The 16,695-nt window shown below is 35.0% G+C and overlaps 1 protein-coding gene across 1 annotated transcript; it reads right to left on the bottom strand.

Annotated features, from left to right (window-relative positions):
* Window positions 1-2,257: 2,257 nt before the first annotated feature.
* On the bottom strand, window positions 2,258-14,663 carry ankmy1 (ankyrin repeat and MYND domain containing 1; the record flags this gene model as incomplete). Its single annotated transcript, XM_084117977.1, has 16 exons — window positions 2,258-2,699; window positions 5,349-5,503; window positions 5,606-5,717; window positions 5,843-6,008; window positions 6,104-6,217; window positions 7,721-7,852; window positions 8,061-8,168; window positions 8,368-8,514; window positions 8,600-8,740; window positions 9,494-9,665; window positions 10,251-10,915; window positions 11,023-11,199; window positions 12,991-13,207; window positions 13,278-13,729; window positions 13,810-13,956; window positions 14,529-14,663. The coding sequence occupies 16 exons, from the start codon at window positions 14,661-14,663 to the stop codon at window positions 2,560-2,562; spliced, it is 3,180 nt and encodes a 1,059-aa protein (XP_083974103.1). The 3' UTR covers window positions 2,258-2,559.
* Between the last annotated feature and the right edge of the window lie 2,032 nt (window positions 14,664-16,695).

The raw sequence follows: 16,695 nt of genomic DNA, 5'->3' as shown, positions 1-16,695 counted from the left end.
TGAGAAAAGGTGAGCTTAATAAAATTGCCAAAAGAAAAAAAGAAAACTTTTGAGTGAATGGACATTTTAATTCCTCTGGAATACACCATGACCATGAGAATAGGTGGAAAAGGAATTTTGTTTTTGTGTTTTTTATGTTTTGTAATATGTCAGATTTTACATCAATTGACATCTTGTTTTTTTACCTTTGAATGTAAAAAGAAGAACTGGACAGGGACAATACCGGTTTAGATTTACAATACGAGGATCTCAGCCACCTACACGACTTACCCACCGTTCTTTGTTCTTAAAGACACACAGTCACCAAGTCACCTTGTGTTTTATTTCGCCATGCTTGAGTTATGAAAGTTCGTCATTGCACAACTGTCCATTTTGTCTTAAATATTTCACAGAGGGACATAATTACAAAGCACTACATTAGTCAAACCCCTTTTAGATAAAAAAATTAACTTTTTGAACTTTGGCATGGACATAATACGGAAATACAGAATTGCTGAGTATGTTTTTAGTGTCCCAGTGTGTTTTTATTTTTTAAACTGTTCATTTGGTTTAGTCCACAATTATTTTGTATATTAACAAGCTGCAATAATGAGTCAATACTTATAAAAATTTACAAAAAATGTCAATTTATTTCACACCAACATCAAAAGAAATTGTTGCATAAAAGAAAATATAGCCTATTTTTTATTGGACCATTAAGATTTATTGCATTTGATGTATGATTACTTTCATAATTTTATTTTCACAATCATTTTTCTTTAAACTTTTCTTAATATTTTTCCTCATCTGTACTTTTGTCCTGTTTTCCATTAAAGCATCTAACCATTCTTAAAACAAATTTCTAATTTGTTAGATTTGTGAAATAAAATTCACCCACACATTATAATTAAACATATATTCTCAGAAAATGAAATTTCTGCAATTTGAACTTAATTTATTAATTTTGTTTTATGGATTAATTATCGGAATTCATTTTGATTTTAAGGAAAATCAGTTTTATTTTCAGAACTTTCATTTTCATAATTTAGCCCATTCTGCCTCTGGAAAAAAAAAATCACGCAATACATCATGTTAGTGTATTTTATATATAAATATTATGACTGAACTGGATGATTTTTAATAATTACTTACTTTACATTAATGACATTTTAGTGAGAACTTGTACTTAATTTACATTAAATTAATGCCACAATGAAAAAAAAAAAAAAAAAAGTCTTAACCTCAAAAACTAGGCTTTATTTTTAATGCAGTTTATTTTATTTATTTTTTGGTGTGAAATATGACCCAAATCTGAGATGCTCTTGTCTGAAATTGTAAATGTAAAACAACAAACGTCCGAAAGACAAGAATGCGCAAAATATTTGTTTCACTCACCTCGATGCAAACCCTTAACTTGCATTTAGAAACTTATGGCTGTATTATTGCTCAGTGCAGCACAAATTTATATTCGGAATGAGTACTTTCAGCACCGATGTCAAGTTAAATAGAAGCATGTGTCAGCCTTGAATGAATTGATTTGCCTTGAATGGAATTGCATTATTGCCAAAGCCAATGGGAAGCAGTCATTTACAGAATGTACAGTTTTAAAATACCAACTGTCACTTTTAATAAAAGCTCATAATAATTTTGACGACTTCGATTCCAGAGCAATATGATTCATTTAGACTTGTGGCAGTGATGTTTTAAAACAACTCCAAGGATTTGATTCAGAAGTGAGAGATTTGCGATGGTTTAGACAAACATGTAAAAAAAAAAAAAAAACCATTCCTACAAAATGTCTTGGACAGTATCAGCATCTAGTCCCTAGATTTTGCATTTGAAGGTGTCAAACGATCTTTGTGTTTCTGATATTCGTTTCTAATGACTTCCTTTTTTGATGCACAACTAGAGCTGAATCCACAAGGACCTGGTTCAAGTCAGATGCGAAATGTAAAAAGTTGTGGAATGTAAACGCAGTTGAGAATGTACATGATGTAGTGTACCATCTCTGTCACAAGAAGGTTCGTTTTTGTACTCGGTTGTCCGGTATAAATGAAAAGCACATTGTATACTCTTAGTCTATCGCATGACTCAATGAATGGACATTGAGAAGGGCTCAAACACAAGCGTAATGTGTTTCATGTGACAGATTGAGCAAACGCTCATTCGAGAGAGACAGAGATGTGTGTAATGGAACATTTGAAATATTTCAGGACTAGCGTTTTATTTGAGGTTTGAATTTGTAAATTTGGTCTGTTTTACGTAATAAACATGCACAGTTGTTCAAACAAAATGGATGCTGTCTGTCATTTCGAAGACTTTCTATTAATAGACCTTGAATTATGTTTTTTTTTTTATGTCATATTCTTGCTCAAGTTTTAAATCCTCCCCAGATAGCAACATAGTGTCTGCCCAGATGTGGATTCCACGTGTGCCAGATGTGGATTCCACGTGTGCCAGATGTGGGCCGGATCTGGGCCGACACTATGTTCCTGTCTGGCAGTCTCTCTCTTTTCAAAAAATGTAAATGTGAAGCCGAAAACTTTTACATAACTGTTTAATTGGCCTTTGAAATGCATTCTAAATAAAACTGTAATTTTCATTCAGGTCATATTCTTGTATTTCTGGGGTCACTCTTAGGTGGAAGGTCTTGCCTTTAGCTTCTTTGGTCGACAGATGTGAGCGTGGAGCTTGAACTCTGCTGCTTTTTCCACTGACCACTATGAAAACACAACAAAAGTGTTATGCATTAGTTTATCATAGTAAAAAAACAGTATATTGGTCAATTAATCTACCTATGTTTAGCCATTTTGTGATTATACTTCCCACTGTATCAGACGCACTATAAATCGACAATTGATAATGTAATATTTGTCAAGAGTTTATAAAAGAAATTTTGAGCAAAAGGCAGTTAGGGCCAGGATTTATTTGATTTTTTTAAAGAAATGAATACTTTTATTCAGCAAGGACGTATTAAACTGATCAAAAGTGATTTATACATTTTTTAAAGATTTCTATTTCAAATAAATTTTGTTCTTTTGAACTTTTGTATCATGGTTTCCACAAAATATTAAGCAGCACAACTTTTAAAACCTAAACTTTTGAAACTTTTTATTTTAGCAATTTTGTGTATGTGTAATTTGCACCTATCAGTGTTATTTTAGTATAATTGAGATACTATTATATATTTTTTTATTGTTTTAATATGTATATATCATTTTTATTCGTTTTTTTAAATGCCTATATAGTTATTAATTATTAATTGTATAGTTATTCATTTTTATTTCAGTTTTAGTGTTAGTTATTTTAGTACATAAAATAAACTGAAAAGCGAAACAAATGATAATGAAAAATGTTTCCCTGGCAACTAGCTAAAATAAAATAAATGTAATTTTTTTTAAAATATTTTAATAATATTTTATTTTATTTTATTTTTATTTATTTATAGTTTATTTTATTGTTTTTTATGATTTTAGTTTTAGTTAACTATAATAACCCTGGGGCCTCATTTATAAAATGTTACGTAGAAACCATCCTACATTTGATCTTATGATAATTTCTCCAATGTGCGTACGCGTGATTCAGAGAAACAAACGTATGCAAAAAAAAATAATAATTTGCGTACGCCTCTCTTCCAGATGTGAAATCTATAAATCGCAAATGATCTTAAAATTGTGTGCAGCTGAATGGTTTCAGACCTCTGCCTTGTACACGCCCCCTAATTAATATCATTAGCATATAAATGAGCACCAGTCAATGTCCAAATCCTTTACTTGAGAATCACGAGCGGCAAGAATTGCTTAGATTTCCGAAATCGCCCCCTATACCCTTAAATATGGCACTATTTGAGGGAACAGCCATTTGTAGTGGTGTCCGAAACCATCGTGGACGTTATAGAGTGCACTCGTTCAATTCCATAATGCACCACAACAATGAGTGTACAACCGATGTACGCTTAACGGCTAGAGAATACCCATAGTGCACTGTGAGAGTCATGCGCTGAATTCGTTTTCATTCACTTCTTCAAGTGGACTATATTAGAGGACTGGTGTAGGGAATCCTGAATAACGGTATAAGTGGTGATTTCGGACACAGCCTAAGATCAAATCTGTGCTTAAGCACGTTTTATAAATGAGGTCCCTGGCACCTATAAAAAATACAGCATTGTTTGTTTCTGGACCTACATCTCATGTAGAAACACAAATCCTCCAGAGAAAAGCACACTGTCAACACCCTAAATATACAGCAATCAGGTTGTGCCAGGTTCCTCAATGTCCTGGTGAACCCTCTGTGTGATTCTCTGGCGATCAGATGCGCCCTCATTTGTTCTAGAAGTGTGGCCTTTATCTCACGAACAGTTTTTATATAACACTGTTGTTACTGGAGACCGCATCTTGACTCAGTATATTCTCTCAGGAACAGAGCGCTGCAGTAGAGGGTCATTTCTCATTTCATACTTTAAATCCCATAAGATCTTCGGTCTGTTTTAAAAACAAATCCTCTGCTCACACACTACACGTCTGGTTTTCAGAGTCCACCTCATATAGAGTATGCAAGCCTTCTGTGCGGTTTAAAGATAATAAAACGCAGCAGCAGAGAAGTAATTTGTTTTTAAATTAATTCATGCAAATTTCATGGCTGGTAAATTTCGGTTTTTGTTTTGTCCAATTCACTTGGCACTGGAAAAAAATAACTCACTACAGAAAAAAACAAATCTTAGTATTTTCTTCATTTGTACTTGACTTTTTTTCTCCGGTAAAAACCCCCAACATATTTTCATTCTTAAATTCCTAAAATTCGGTTAGATTTATGCTTAAAATGGGGACATAAAAAATTGAATTTTTATAAAATATATATTTTATATATAAAATCTTGTTCATCAATTTTAACTGATCTTGTTATAAGGATTCGTTTTTATGAATTTAATTTTATCTTCCATAATTTAGCACGTTCTGCCACCCAAAAAAATTGTGTTTTTTATTTTTATTTTTTTATTTATTTCATTGTGTCCAAACAGGATGATTTTCATGTATTACATTAATAAGAATGAGAATTTGTCCCATTACAGTAATGAAAATTTTGTGAGAAATTGCACTTAATTCTCATGGAAATAGAATTATACCAAACATTTATCCTAAAAAAATACTTATTTTTAATGTAAAATTGTATTCCTGTATGCTTAAAATTATACATATATATATATATATATATATATATTGTCTGAAGGATGTTTAGATTTAGATTTTCTTTTACTGGAAAAGACCAAAAGTGCGAATTTTAAGGCAAAATCTACAACTTTGTGGCAATGTCAAGTAAAGGGTCTTGGCCTGGGTAGGTGTTTTACAAATTGATCGAGACCTGGTACCAACCTGGCAAACGCACACACTCGTCTCTGTGGCGTACATCCCACGCTTTCGTTTTGCAGGTCTTGCTACAGTAGAAGACCTCATGACAGCGGCTACAGGCCATAAGCTGCACACCCACCGAACGACCGCACTGGTAGCAATATTTGAAGAGAGGCTTTCTGAAATAAAACCCACACAAATAGACGCGGATTTCAGGTGTCACTCGTGTCCACAGCAGAAAAAAATAATGAAGTTATTTTTGGTTTGAAATAATGAAGTACCTCCGCGCTCTCTGACCGACGCATGAAGTCCTGCTGTTCTCTTCAGGAGAGCTCAGGAGACTCGGTGTCGCTCCTGCTCCAGTATACACAAACTTCTCTGAGGGACTGACACCTTAAACAACAGATTAGCAACCTGTGATTTTCAATCACACTTTGATCGGATGCACAATCCCTGAAACCAGAAAGGCAAAATCCATAAAGCGTTGTGTATTTCTAGTAACTATCAGCCAGTCTCACTGAGTACGCCTTGGCTCCTTTCCTTCTCCATGCGGCGCGTTTCCATTCCGATCGCCTCCTGTCTCAGCAGATCTCCCATGAGGCCTAGCAACCGCTGTCGGGCATTATAGGCTTGTCTCTCGTGCTTGTTGAGGGCATGATATGGGGTGTGGGACATGCGCTGGTTCTGGTGGGAAAGCAGAACCGGTCCGGTGAGCGGATTGATAAATGAGATTTCAGATGATCTGGAACACGGGATTAACTGGCGATGAAAAGCTGCACCTGTTGGAATGCGCTGTGCGCATAATCCACGACTGTTCCCACAGCGCACCTGCGTCCCTCGCCCACCACGACAGGCATGAGGATGTCAGCGCCGGCTTTGATCAACTTTTCCAGCTTAATGAAGCGAAACAGAAACAAAGAGAGCAGAGTGATTAAGAATAACTATTTATTTTTCCCTATTTACTTGATTGACAAGTCTCTGAAGTACTAAATTGTTTCTGAACGTGAGTTGAATGATAATTTCTTGTGAGAAAAACATGACTGGGCATATATTTGCTGCCAAATGTACCAGTGTCAGAAATTAACTTTTTTATTAAGAGGCAATATTTGCCCCTAAGAGTTTTATCTTTAAAGGGGATAAAATTAAATAAAATTAAATAATTATTTCATTTTTTTTTTCTAACCATATAAAAATTCTTGCCGCTCGTGATTCTCAAGTAAAGGATTTGGACGTTGACTGGTGCTCTTTTATATGCTAATAATATTAATTAGGGGGCGTTTATATCATTCAGCTGCACACAATATCAAGATCATTTGTGATTTATAGATTTCACATCTGGAAGAGAGGCGTACGCATGCTTTTCTTTTTTGTGCATACACAATGTTTCATTGTTTCATTCATTCAATGTTTGTGCATACGCATGTTTCTCTGAATCCCACGCACGCACATTGGGGAAATGATCATGAGATCAAATGTAGGATGGTTTCTACATAACATTTTATAAATGAGGCCCCAGGGTTATTATATATATTATAGTTAACTAAAACTAAAACCAAAAAGTATATCAGATACCAAAAAGTAATTTTAGGTAGTAGTTTACAGGGCACTTTTAGTCTCTCATCTTTACTGACATTTTTAATTTCTAACATTATGATTTAATTTCTGACACTGTTTCCAGGTTAAACATCCACTGAGTGACACTTAAAGTGAGTTTTATTTGATCAAATACAGATGATGCTTTAATAAGCTTAAAAAGCCAAATAATGTTCTATTAAATCTTTTTTTTATTACATTTATTTTTTACATTAATTATTATTATATTTTATTGTATTATTATAATATTGTATCGTATAATAAATATATATATATATATATATATATATATATATATATTTTATTATATAATATTTATATAATTATTCTAAACAACACGTCAATGAACAGAAGTTCACACTATATATATATATATATAACATTTATATATTTAGAATATATAGAATCATTTAAAAAGTTCATTAATATATTTAGAATAATGAATTGTACTTCAAAATAATTTAGAACATTTTATTTAAATTATTATATAGATAGAATAAACATCTTTATTTTAATTTGAATTGTACCTTTAAAATCCATTTATTCTATCTAAATATTAATTTAGATTGATTTTATATTATTACTTTTACTTGTATTATTATATTTATTAACTATATATATCATTCTAAAGATATTATTATTTAATTTGATTCTAAATTTAAATTCAATTTTACATACAGTAAATTTACATGTTATTTTGTAATGCGTTGTGCAACTACAGAGCCGCAGAAACATATTTCACGTATGCACAGTCACGTATTTTCCCATAAGACCAGGCAGGATAATTAGTTGAAGGCGATCACCAGCTTGACTTGGTTGCGTGGATGTGGCCCACGGTCGTAGTTGATGTTGGCAAGGGCACAGAGAGCGCTGCCCACATGACGGGTGAGAGGAAGATTAGGATCAGCCCCTCCGGCTAGCAGTTCATCCACAGCCTGGGAAAACAACATTAATACACACAGCACGTCAAAGCAACGCCATATACTTCTCACCCTCATCTTTCAGCTGTGATTTATTATTCCACAATCATTCTGTGTCTTGGAACAGACCGTATTTAATTATACCCTAAAAGATGATTCGTTGCAAATAGCTGCACTACAAATGATTTAGTCGGAAGAAGTGATGTCAGCAGTGATTACATACAAGGTCGTTGCCGCTTGCGATGGCTAGAGACAGGGGTGAATGGCCACTCCACACATCATTGGGGCTTGCATTGCGAGAAAGAAGAAGCACAACCACATCTCTAGCATTCTGAAAGAAAAAAAGCCTTTTTATAATTGAATATTCCATTTTTACTTCTTATATATCTTATATACATCTTATACTTCTTATATGACTTTTCAGCATCATTACTCGAGTCTTCAGTGTCACATGATCCTTCAGAAATCATTCTAATATGCTTTTTTTGTAAGAGTATCATGTTGTTTCAGTGTACATATTGTGTTCTTACTGCATAATCGCTGTCTCTTTGGCAGGCCACATGTAGTGGTGTCCTCCCACCTTCCTGAGGAAACTCGACCGGGGCTTCGCTGAACTTAGCTAGGGGACTAGAGGCCATGAAATGCTGATTCTCAAAGGCCTGGTGCTCAAGCGTCTCCTGAGGATTTATATTTCTATGATTAGAGACATTAAAAAAGGTTGTGGTGCAATAAATGTATATAAAACTTGAGGTTTGCTCAGACCATATCAAACTCGTAGACTTCATCGGCATCCTGAGCTTTGACGTCAGGGTCCGCTAGAGCGTGCAAGAGGAGCTCTGTGATTTCAGGACCCTCGGCTCCAGGCAACCCCGCTGCTATGTGAAGGGGGTACAGACCCTTTTGCTGTCGCAGACCAAAAAAAGAGGAATCAAACTATATTGACCAGATAGATGTCTTGCTGTTGATAATCTAATGAAAATATTTGTTAGTAAGCAGAAAATTACCTGAAAAAGTAAGAAAGTATATAGCATATTTTAGTATATATATTATAGCTAGTATATTTTAACAAATTGTTAACATGTTTTAGCAAGTTGCTAACATGTTATAGCATGATTTAACACAGTGCAGGCATGTTTCTAGTATGAATTAGTAAATTGCTAGCATGATTTAACATATTCCTAACATGATTTGACACGTTACTATCATGTTTAACAAGTTGCTAGCATGGTTTAGCATTTTGTTTTAACATGTTGTTAGCTTGATTTAACATGTTGCTAGCATGTTTCTAGCATTAAAATTAACACATTGCTAGCATGATTTAGTATGCTGCTAACATGCTTCTAGCATGATTTAACACACATTGCTAGCATGTTTTAACATGTTGCTAGCATGTTTCTAGCGTGATTAACAGATTGCTAGCATGTTTCTAGCATGATTAACACATTGTTGGCATGATTTAGTATGCTGCTAACATACATCTAGCATGATTTAACATGTTGTTAGGATGATTTAACATTTTGTTAGCATGATTTAACATGTTTTAACATGTTTCTAGCTAGATTTAACAAATTGCTAACATGATTTAGCACAAAATAAAATAATAAAAGGAAAGAAAATAAAGAAAATAAAATAAAGAAATGAAGCCTCTTGAGGTACCTCTGGAAGTAGAGGTATGTCTGGACGAGCCCCACACTCCAGTAAACGACGGACGCCCTTGACATGGGCAGCTTTGATAGCCAGGAAGATTACGGGCATGGGGACAGTAGAGGCGTTTGGGTCTGCTCCTCTCTCCAACAGAAGATTAATTGTAATCCATCGATTCCGATGTCTATCAGACCAGACAATTACCAGTCACAAAACAACAATTTTTCATTAAAATCATTCTCATTACTGTAATGGAAAAAAATATATATATATATAAAAACATTATAATTATAGCATTCCTGTTGCTCAAAAAGTAGAACATGGCACTAGCAACACCAAGGTCATGGGTTTGATTCCCAGGGAATACATGAAGTGATCAAATGCAAACTTTGAATGCAATGTGAGTCGCTTTGGATAAACGCATCTCAAAAATGTACCAATGTAAATAATATTATATAATTTATTATAATATTTTGTATTATAAAACTATTATTATTATTGATTCAATTATTATTAGTAATTAAATCACTTTTATTTCATTTAATAATAATAAATACAAAATTGAGTACATTAATTAAATCATTTTGTATGTAATAATTTACTTATTAATATTACAAATATTTATTCACCACACTAATAATAATTTTGGGGTAAAATATGCATTATCATGCAAAAAAATACATCAAATAAATAAAATAAAATTACATTTAACCCAGGCATATTTTTTGTAAGATTCATCTAAATAAAAATAATTTCTATAGAAATTTACTCTGTCTTAAGAAGTGCAATTTTCCGGACCGTCTCTTGAGTGTCTGTCGGAGTCACTGTTCCTATCTGGCACAGGATCTCTGCACTCTTCTGTAGGATCTCCTCTGTGACGTCAATGTGAAAACTAGCCAAAGAACATGCAGAATCAAAGGAAAGATCATCTGATCTGATGCTCCGCTCTAGTTTTTCCTCAAACTCCAGATGTGTCAGCTCTTCTTCAGAGTCAACGACACTTGCCGACACTTGGAAAACTTGAGTTTTCCTCTCTTGCCAAAACACAGAACCCACTGCAATTGTACCATCGAATACCTGAATAGATCTTGAAATGATATCATGTGGTTCTACTGATGGTATGTCCTGTTCTTGTTCAGGCTGAAGAACTATCTTCTTGTTTGGGTCTGTAATTTCATTGATTTGATGAACTTGAGGTTCCTCAGAGTTGTTGAGGCCTTCTGGTTGGTCAGGTTGATCTTCGTTTATGTCCTTGTTGATTTGCCCTTGAGCTCCGAGTTTCTCCAAGTTATTGAGGTTCTCTGGTTCAAGACTTTGGTCAACCTGGTTGGTCTGTCTTGGTGTCTCAGATATCTCTTGGTCCCTTTCATCTTCGGGTGTTCCTGTCATTGGATCTGGAGAGGATATATGGGAGACGTCTTCCAAAGGCTTGATCTTTAGCGTAACAGACCGAAAAAAGGGAGGAACAAGAAATGAAGGGGAAAAATGATCTGACTAACTATAAGCATACCAAAATAAAGTGCAAATCTCAGTATTCTTACCTGGGGCTCTGGGCTGATATTCTGGGTCACTTTCTCAGCCAGCATCTCATGTAAAGACTGAGGTGGATAGTAGAGGACAGTACAGACAGCCAGAGCAGACATGCCTTCATCATTTAACTTATTAACATCGGCCCCGCTGTCCAACAGCATGTGGATGACATCGTCATGACAATGTACCTATGTAGACACACAACAAACCTAATTTACATATTGATCATCAGCAAACATGCAATCTGTACTGTGTGTTGTTATTCAAGATCTGAAACCTGTAGTTTTCCAATTATCCAATGCTTATTCACAACTGTGAAAAAGAAAAAGAAAACAATGCTGCCATCTTCTGGCAAATATTGCTTACCATTTATACAACAGGAAGGTTTTGCTACAAAATGGACATTATGCAACGAAAAGGAAGCATATACACAAATAACAAATGTATTATACCAAATATATATCAAAATGAATATTCGTAAATTAAAAATATCATATTAATATTTATAAATATATCAAAATAAACATATAGCAAATAACTAGTGACTGTATCATTGGATCTTGTGAAAGGGTCATTCTACAGAAACGTCCACTTTTGGTATGGCAAGATGTCTTAAAATTGATTTCTTTTTCTAACATTTAAACTTACACCACATTATTAGATTACCCTTTGACTTTATGAATACGCATAAAGTACAGCTTAATGATTTTTTATATTTTTTGTACATTTATTTAAAGACCGCATGTACCATTTTTTTTGTCACTGGTGTTACCTTACTTTTTTGGCAATATTAAAGGTTTTTATGAAATATTATTTCAATTTTTTTTCAGCACATGTAGACAGAGTTAGCGAAAAATAATAATAATGCAACAAATAAGGAGATTATGTTTTATTTATTTTAATCAGGTTTGTTAAAAGTGTGCTTGAATGAGGTTAGTTCATCTGCGCTACCATCTATTTGCTATAACAATGAAAATATTTGAAAACCAGTTAAAATCAAGTTAAAATCAAGTAATGATGTAATCCTTTAAATCTTAACTTTTGAGTGCAGCAGAATAAAATGGATGTAACATTATTACTATGTCACATGTGACATTGCATTTAATGTGACAGAAAAAAAGACAGTAACACCAGTGACACAATAAAGTTTATCTTTAAATGGAAGTCACTGGTGTTACTGGTGTTACCCATAAGAAAGGTGACACCAGTGACAGTAACACCAGTGACAATTTTCATGAAAAAATTATTTTACAAAATGGCTGCTGCAAGGTAACAAACCACATGTTGTCAATCATGGTATACCAACTAAATTAAGTAGTTTAATCCATTTGTATTCTAGTTTTTTTACAATTACCTAACAGTAAAGTAGGTCATACCAGTGACTTCAACTAAAAGCTTCATATGAAATCATGAGATAAATGAGAAGATTTCTGCTAACTGAAAAGAGACAGTGGATCTACCGTGGGCTTTTCTTCATAGATATTCAGGAAATTGGCAGAAGGAAGTCAAGTGATGTCATCGGTGTGATTTTTATTTCAAAATAAGAGATTTTTGTTTAACGGTAACACCAGTGACACAACTCCAGGGGACCACTACTTTCATTATAAATTTTATAATATTTATTCTGCATTTTTTTTATATATATCATGTACATAATATATTTAATAGTTATGTATACATTATTGTATTTTAAATGGTGTAAAAACCTGTTATTGACCTCAAAATAAAGCATTTTCCCTCTGTACATGACTGTGGGGACGAGCACTTCTGTGGTGCTTGAAATTCTATATAATTAATAAAAATCAAATATTGCCACATTGATGGCTCAAGAGGGTGTAATTGTTCAAATAACATATTGTTTTATTTTAAAATGTAAAGAAATTGTAACCCTAAAGTGTTTTTTAAATGTAATATTTCTGTAAAGGCTAGGGACAGAAAAATGGACATTTTCATAGAATGACCCTAAAACAGAAGCTTACCGAGGCTGCTATGAGAGCCGTATGTCCTCGTGCGTCACTCACGTCGGGATGGACTTTTCCATCTCTGAAGATTCGATAAACATTCCTGCATTCACCATGTGAAGCTTCTTCGATCAGTTTCTCTGAGTTCAGCTCCAGGGGACCTTTGGGTCCAAACTGAGTCCTGTTCATATTCAACACTGCGGTGACATCCCAGTCTAATGTTTCTGTCTCAAATCTGCAGGGAAAAAGTAAATGATATGGGGCAAATAAAGGTAAAACAAAATAAATTTAAATAAATTTCTCACCTGTGTCTCTGAATGTGTGCATTCATGCGCTGCTGTAGCGTCAAGGCTGTGGATGCTGATTGCTGCTCTGTGCTGATGTCACTCCTACCAAAAAAGTGAAGGTCCAGTTCCCGGCGTAGACACCTGGGGACGGGCAGATGGTCTGAGTCTGTGGAGTAGCTCTCAGTGTCTGGAGGCAGGATGAAACGTTCCTCGTCCTCTGATAACTCCCGATCGGACTCAAGGCGACCGCCATCTGTACTCCACTCCACATCGAGAGGGAGTTGAGGTTGTTTCAGGTGTTTCTTAGGCAGTCTGGTCATGTGATCTGGGAAGTCCTCAAGACTAAAGCCGCCCTCCAGTGTGGTGCATATTCGCAGTAACATCTCTCTGTGCCAAAGGCCCACATCCTGCCGCCCATCAAGGTATGTCATGACCCCAGGGCCAAAGCGTTCATCAGCATGATACAGACCCTGTAGATTGGATTTTGTTTTATTATCTATTATATAATAAAAGTAAACTTATTGTTAATGAACTATGGGAATTATGAAACCTCAAAAGTTGATCCGTCTGGGAAAACCTGCACTCCGTATCCCTCTTTTCGGTTCAGATAAAAGTTTCCTGTGTATTTGGATCCATCTGGCCAGGAATACATACCTTTCCCATGTCGATAATCCTTAAAAAATGAACCTTTATAGAACTGAATAAAACATGAAAATAATTTGGTGTCAAAGTGGCAAGTACAGTGGAGAGGGGAGCAATAAAAATTATTCAAAATAATTTTGAAAAAAAAAATCAAAGAGTGCATTTCTGGTACTTTCCACGAATAGGGTACAAAAAGGGCCTGTAAATAAATAAACAAATAAATTATTTTTTTCTTTTTCTTGGTTTTTAAGAAATATACATTAATGTTCATTGGTAGAAAACGGAAAATAAATGGATAAATAAATAAAAAATATGGTACGAAAAAAGCCTGAAAATAAATAGATACAGTAGACAGACATACAGATAGACAGTTAGATAGATAGTTAGATAGATAGATAGATAGATAGATAGATAGATAGATAGATAGATAGATAGATAGATTAACTGAATATTCAGCAGACTGTCAAAATGATGTAGAATACTGACATTTGATGCCTTTTCATGATAGGTTAATGTTACGTTGTATAATGCCAGTGTTTATTAATGACTTAAATTTCGCAAATTAAACTTTATCTTAGACCCAACAGACCTGTATATGGTATCTGTTACCTATGAAGTGAAATATACCTCTCCATTTGTCCATGTGAAGACACCAGTGCCATGCTTCAGGTTATTTACGAATCCCCCCTCATATTTACATCCATCCGACCATTCCTGGATTCCATGTCCATTTCTTTTCCAAGAACTATCCTTTCCCCACATTTCTGAACTAACGTGTTTTTCTTATTCAGTTCATATCATGACTTTATAAACGCTTGTTTACACAGCGCGCGACTTCTGAGTGCTCCAGACACCTTTTTTATTGTTTAACTTCGGATGGTTACCATGACGACGCGAGGCTAGCGTAAATTCCTAAAACTGCATGTCGTAAATTTCTGCATCTGTCAAAGTCAAAAGCTACACATCACGCGGAAACAGAGTCCTCGTTAAATTAACTGCTATTAAGCCAGTTCCTCTGAGATAGTTGGTACTCCAGATGGTCTATTCACAACATAATATACATGACAAAGGCCGACGACCCTCTTCAAATAAACACGTGTTCCTCGTTGGTTTGCTTTAGTGTTTCAACTTTCAAGTGACCTGCTGGTAGTTAAACACCGCGCAACTAAGCAACCGCAACGACCCAGGGGCAGCCGAGAGCGCGCGCATCGCAAGCACGCGCTTGCATTTTCTCGCTCCCTCTCACACACAAACCCACACACAACCATATCTGTTATAATAATGTTTAAATAAATCACTAACTAATTAATATCTGTTTTCTTTACTTATTTAACGGCTGTCAGTCAGTGTCAGCACCAAAACATCGCGAGCACAAAGCTTCCTCAGGCGCGCGACGACACATGATACTTGCCGCATGGTGATACATTACAAGTGCCTGCACTTCCATCAGATGAACGTTTAATTAAGAGTCAATGTTCTTCCGAGACTGGCTCGGATAATTAGCCTACAATGAAAACTAAGACATGTAAGATACTTTCCGCTGAAGAAAAATACTTAAGGTGGTTGGACTTAGGTGTAGTTAGATGGTTTAGAGGGGTTTGGGGCACTTGTTACAAGCTAAACCATTTAAGGTCAAGCTGGAAGACCAGGTAAACCATCATAAATGATGTTTTATAAACAAAGTTCGGGAGGAGCACGATCAGATAATCAATCCAATCTACTTGTCATCAAACAATTACGTCTACCCTAATCAGCATGACAAGAAGTATATATATCCACTCTGTCAACTCACCTAAGTTGATCATCTTTCCAGTTTCAACTAAAGAGTTCTTATATACATATACATGACACCTGTTGGACAGTAAAATATATTAAAACATTTTGATATGCTAAAAAAAAGTTGTTGTATCTTGGTAATTAAATCTGGGCATAACCTTGGCCAAATTACCTCTGATGGTGTCAGAGTAGAGAAAAATAAGCACTTGATACTGCAAAAAGAAGCATAATACAGGCCTCCAGGGTGATACCGCACATTAACCAAGTGTCATAATATTTAATAGTGATCAGGAAGCCATACATACAGTTTTTGCTTTTAAACATAAGGAATAGCTCATTCCAAAATGGACTTTACTCATGGAAAGTTGCATTTCTTTAGAACAGTGTGAAAGTCCTAATTTGTAATATTATACTGTTAACTTGATAAGATACTGATCTTACACCATTCTTGCATTAAATAAGCCACAATAAAGACATGTAATACAAGTGATACACCAATTGTCTGGCTTAAAAATACATTATGGCAACTAAGCCACTTATATGCCATGGCTGCATTTTAGCCGGAACTGAGGAAAAACTCAACGAAAAGCATGTTAAAAAAGGTGGCTCTACACAGGACCAACATCATCCAGATAGTCGTCTGCAAAGATGAGCATCTGCTGTAGAGCCATGAGAAGCAGGACGTCACAGTTGAGCTCCAGCTCCTGATTGTAGCCTCCGAGTCCAATGCCTGAAAAGGTTCTGTTACTAAGACTATTTAAACCAGATAAGGGCACTTCCTGGGATGCCCACACTGTACAAGGCGTGACAATAGAATGCCATCAGCAGTGTCGAACGCTGCACTCAAATCTAAAAGCACTAAAATGACTGAGTCCCCAGAGATAATATTCTATGTTGTAGTTGTTTGAAAATTATCATTGACCTTTTCATGTTATAGACTTGAAACTAAGAGTTGAAAATGAACAGCAACATAACGTGCTGTTATCGTACAGCTCAAATAACTGGAAGCGGATGACAC

The sequence above is a fragment of the Abramis brama genome (assembly GCF_963993115.1).
Source record: "Abramis brama genome assembly, chromosome: 6".
Classification (NCBI taxonomy): domain Eukaryota; kingdom Metazoa; phylum Chordata; class Actinopteri; order Cypriniformes; family Leuciscidae; genus Abramis; species Abramis brama.
Note: the sequence above shows the minus strand (reverse complement) of the source record. Positions and strands in the feature narration are given on the sequence as shown.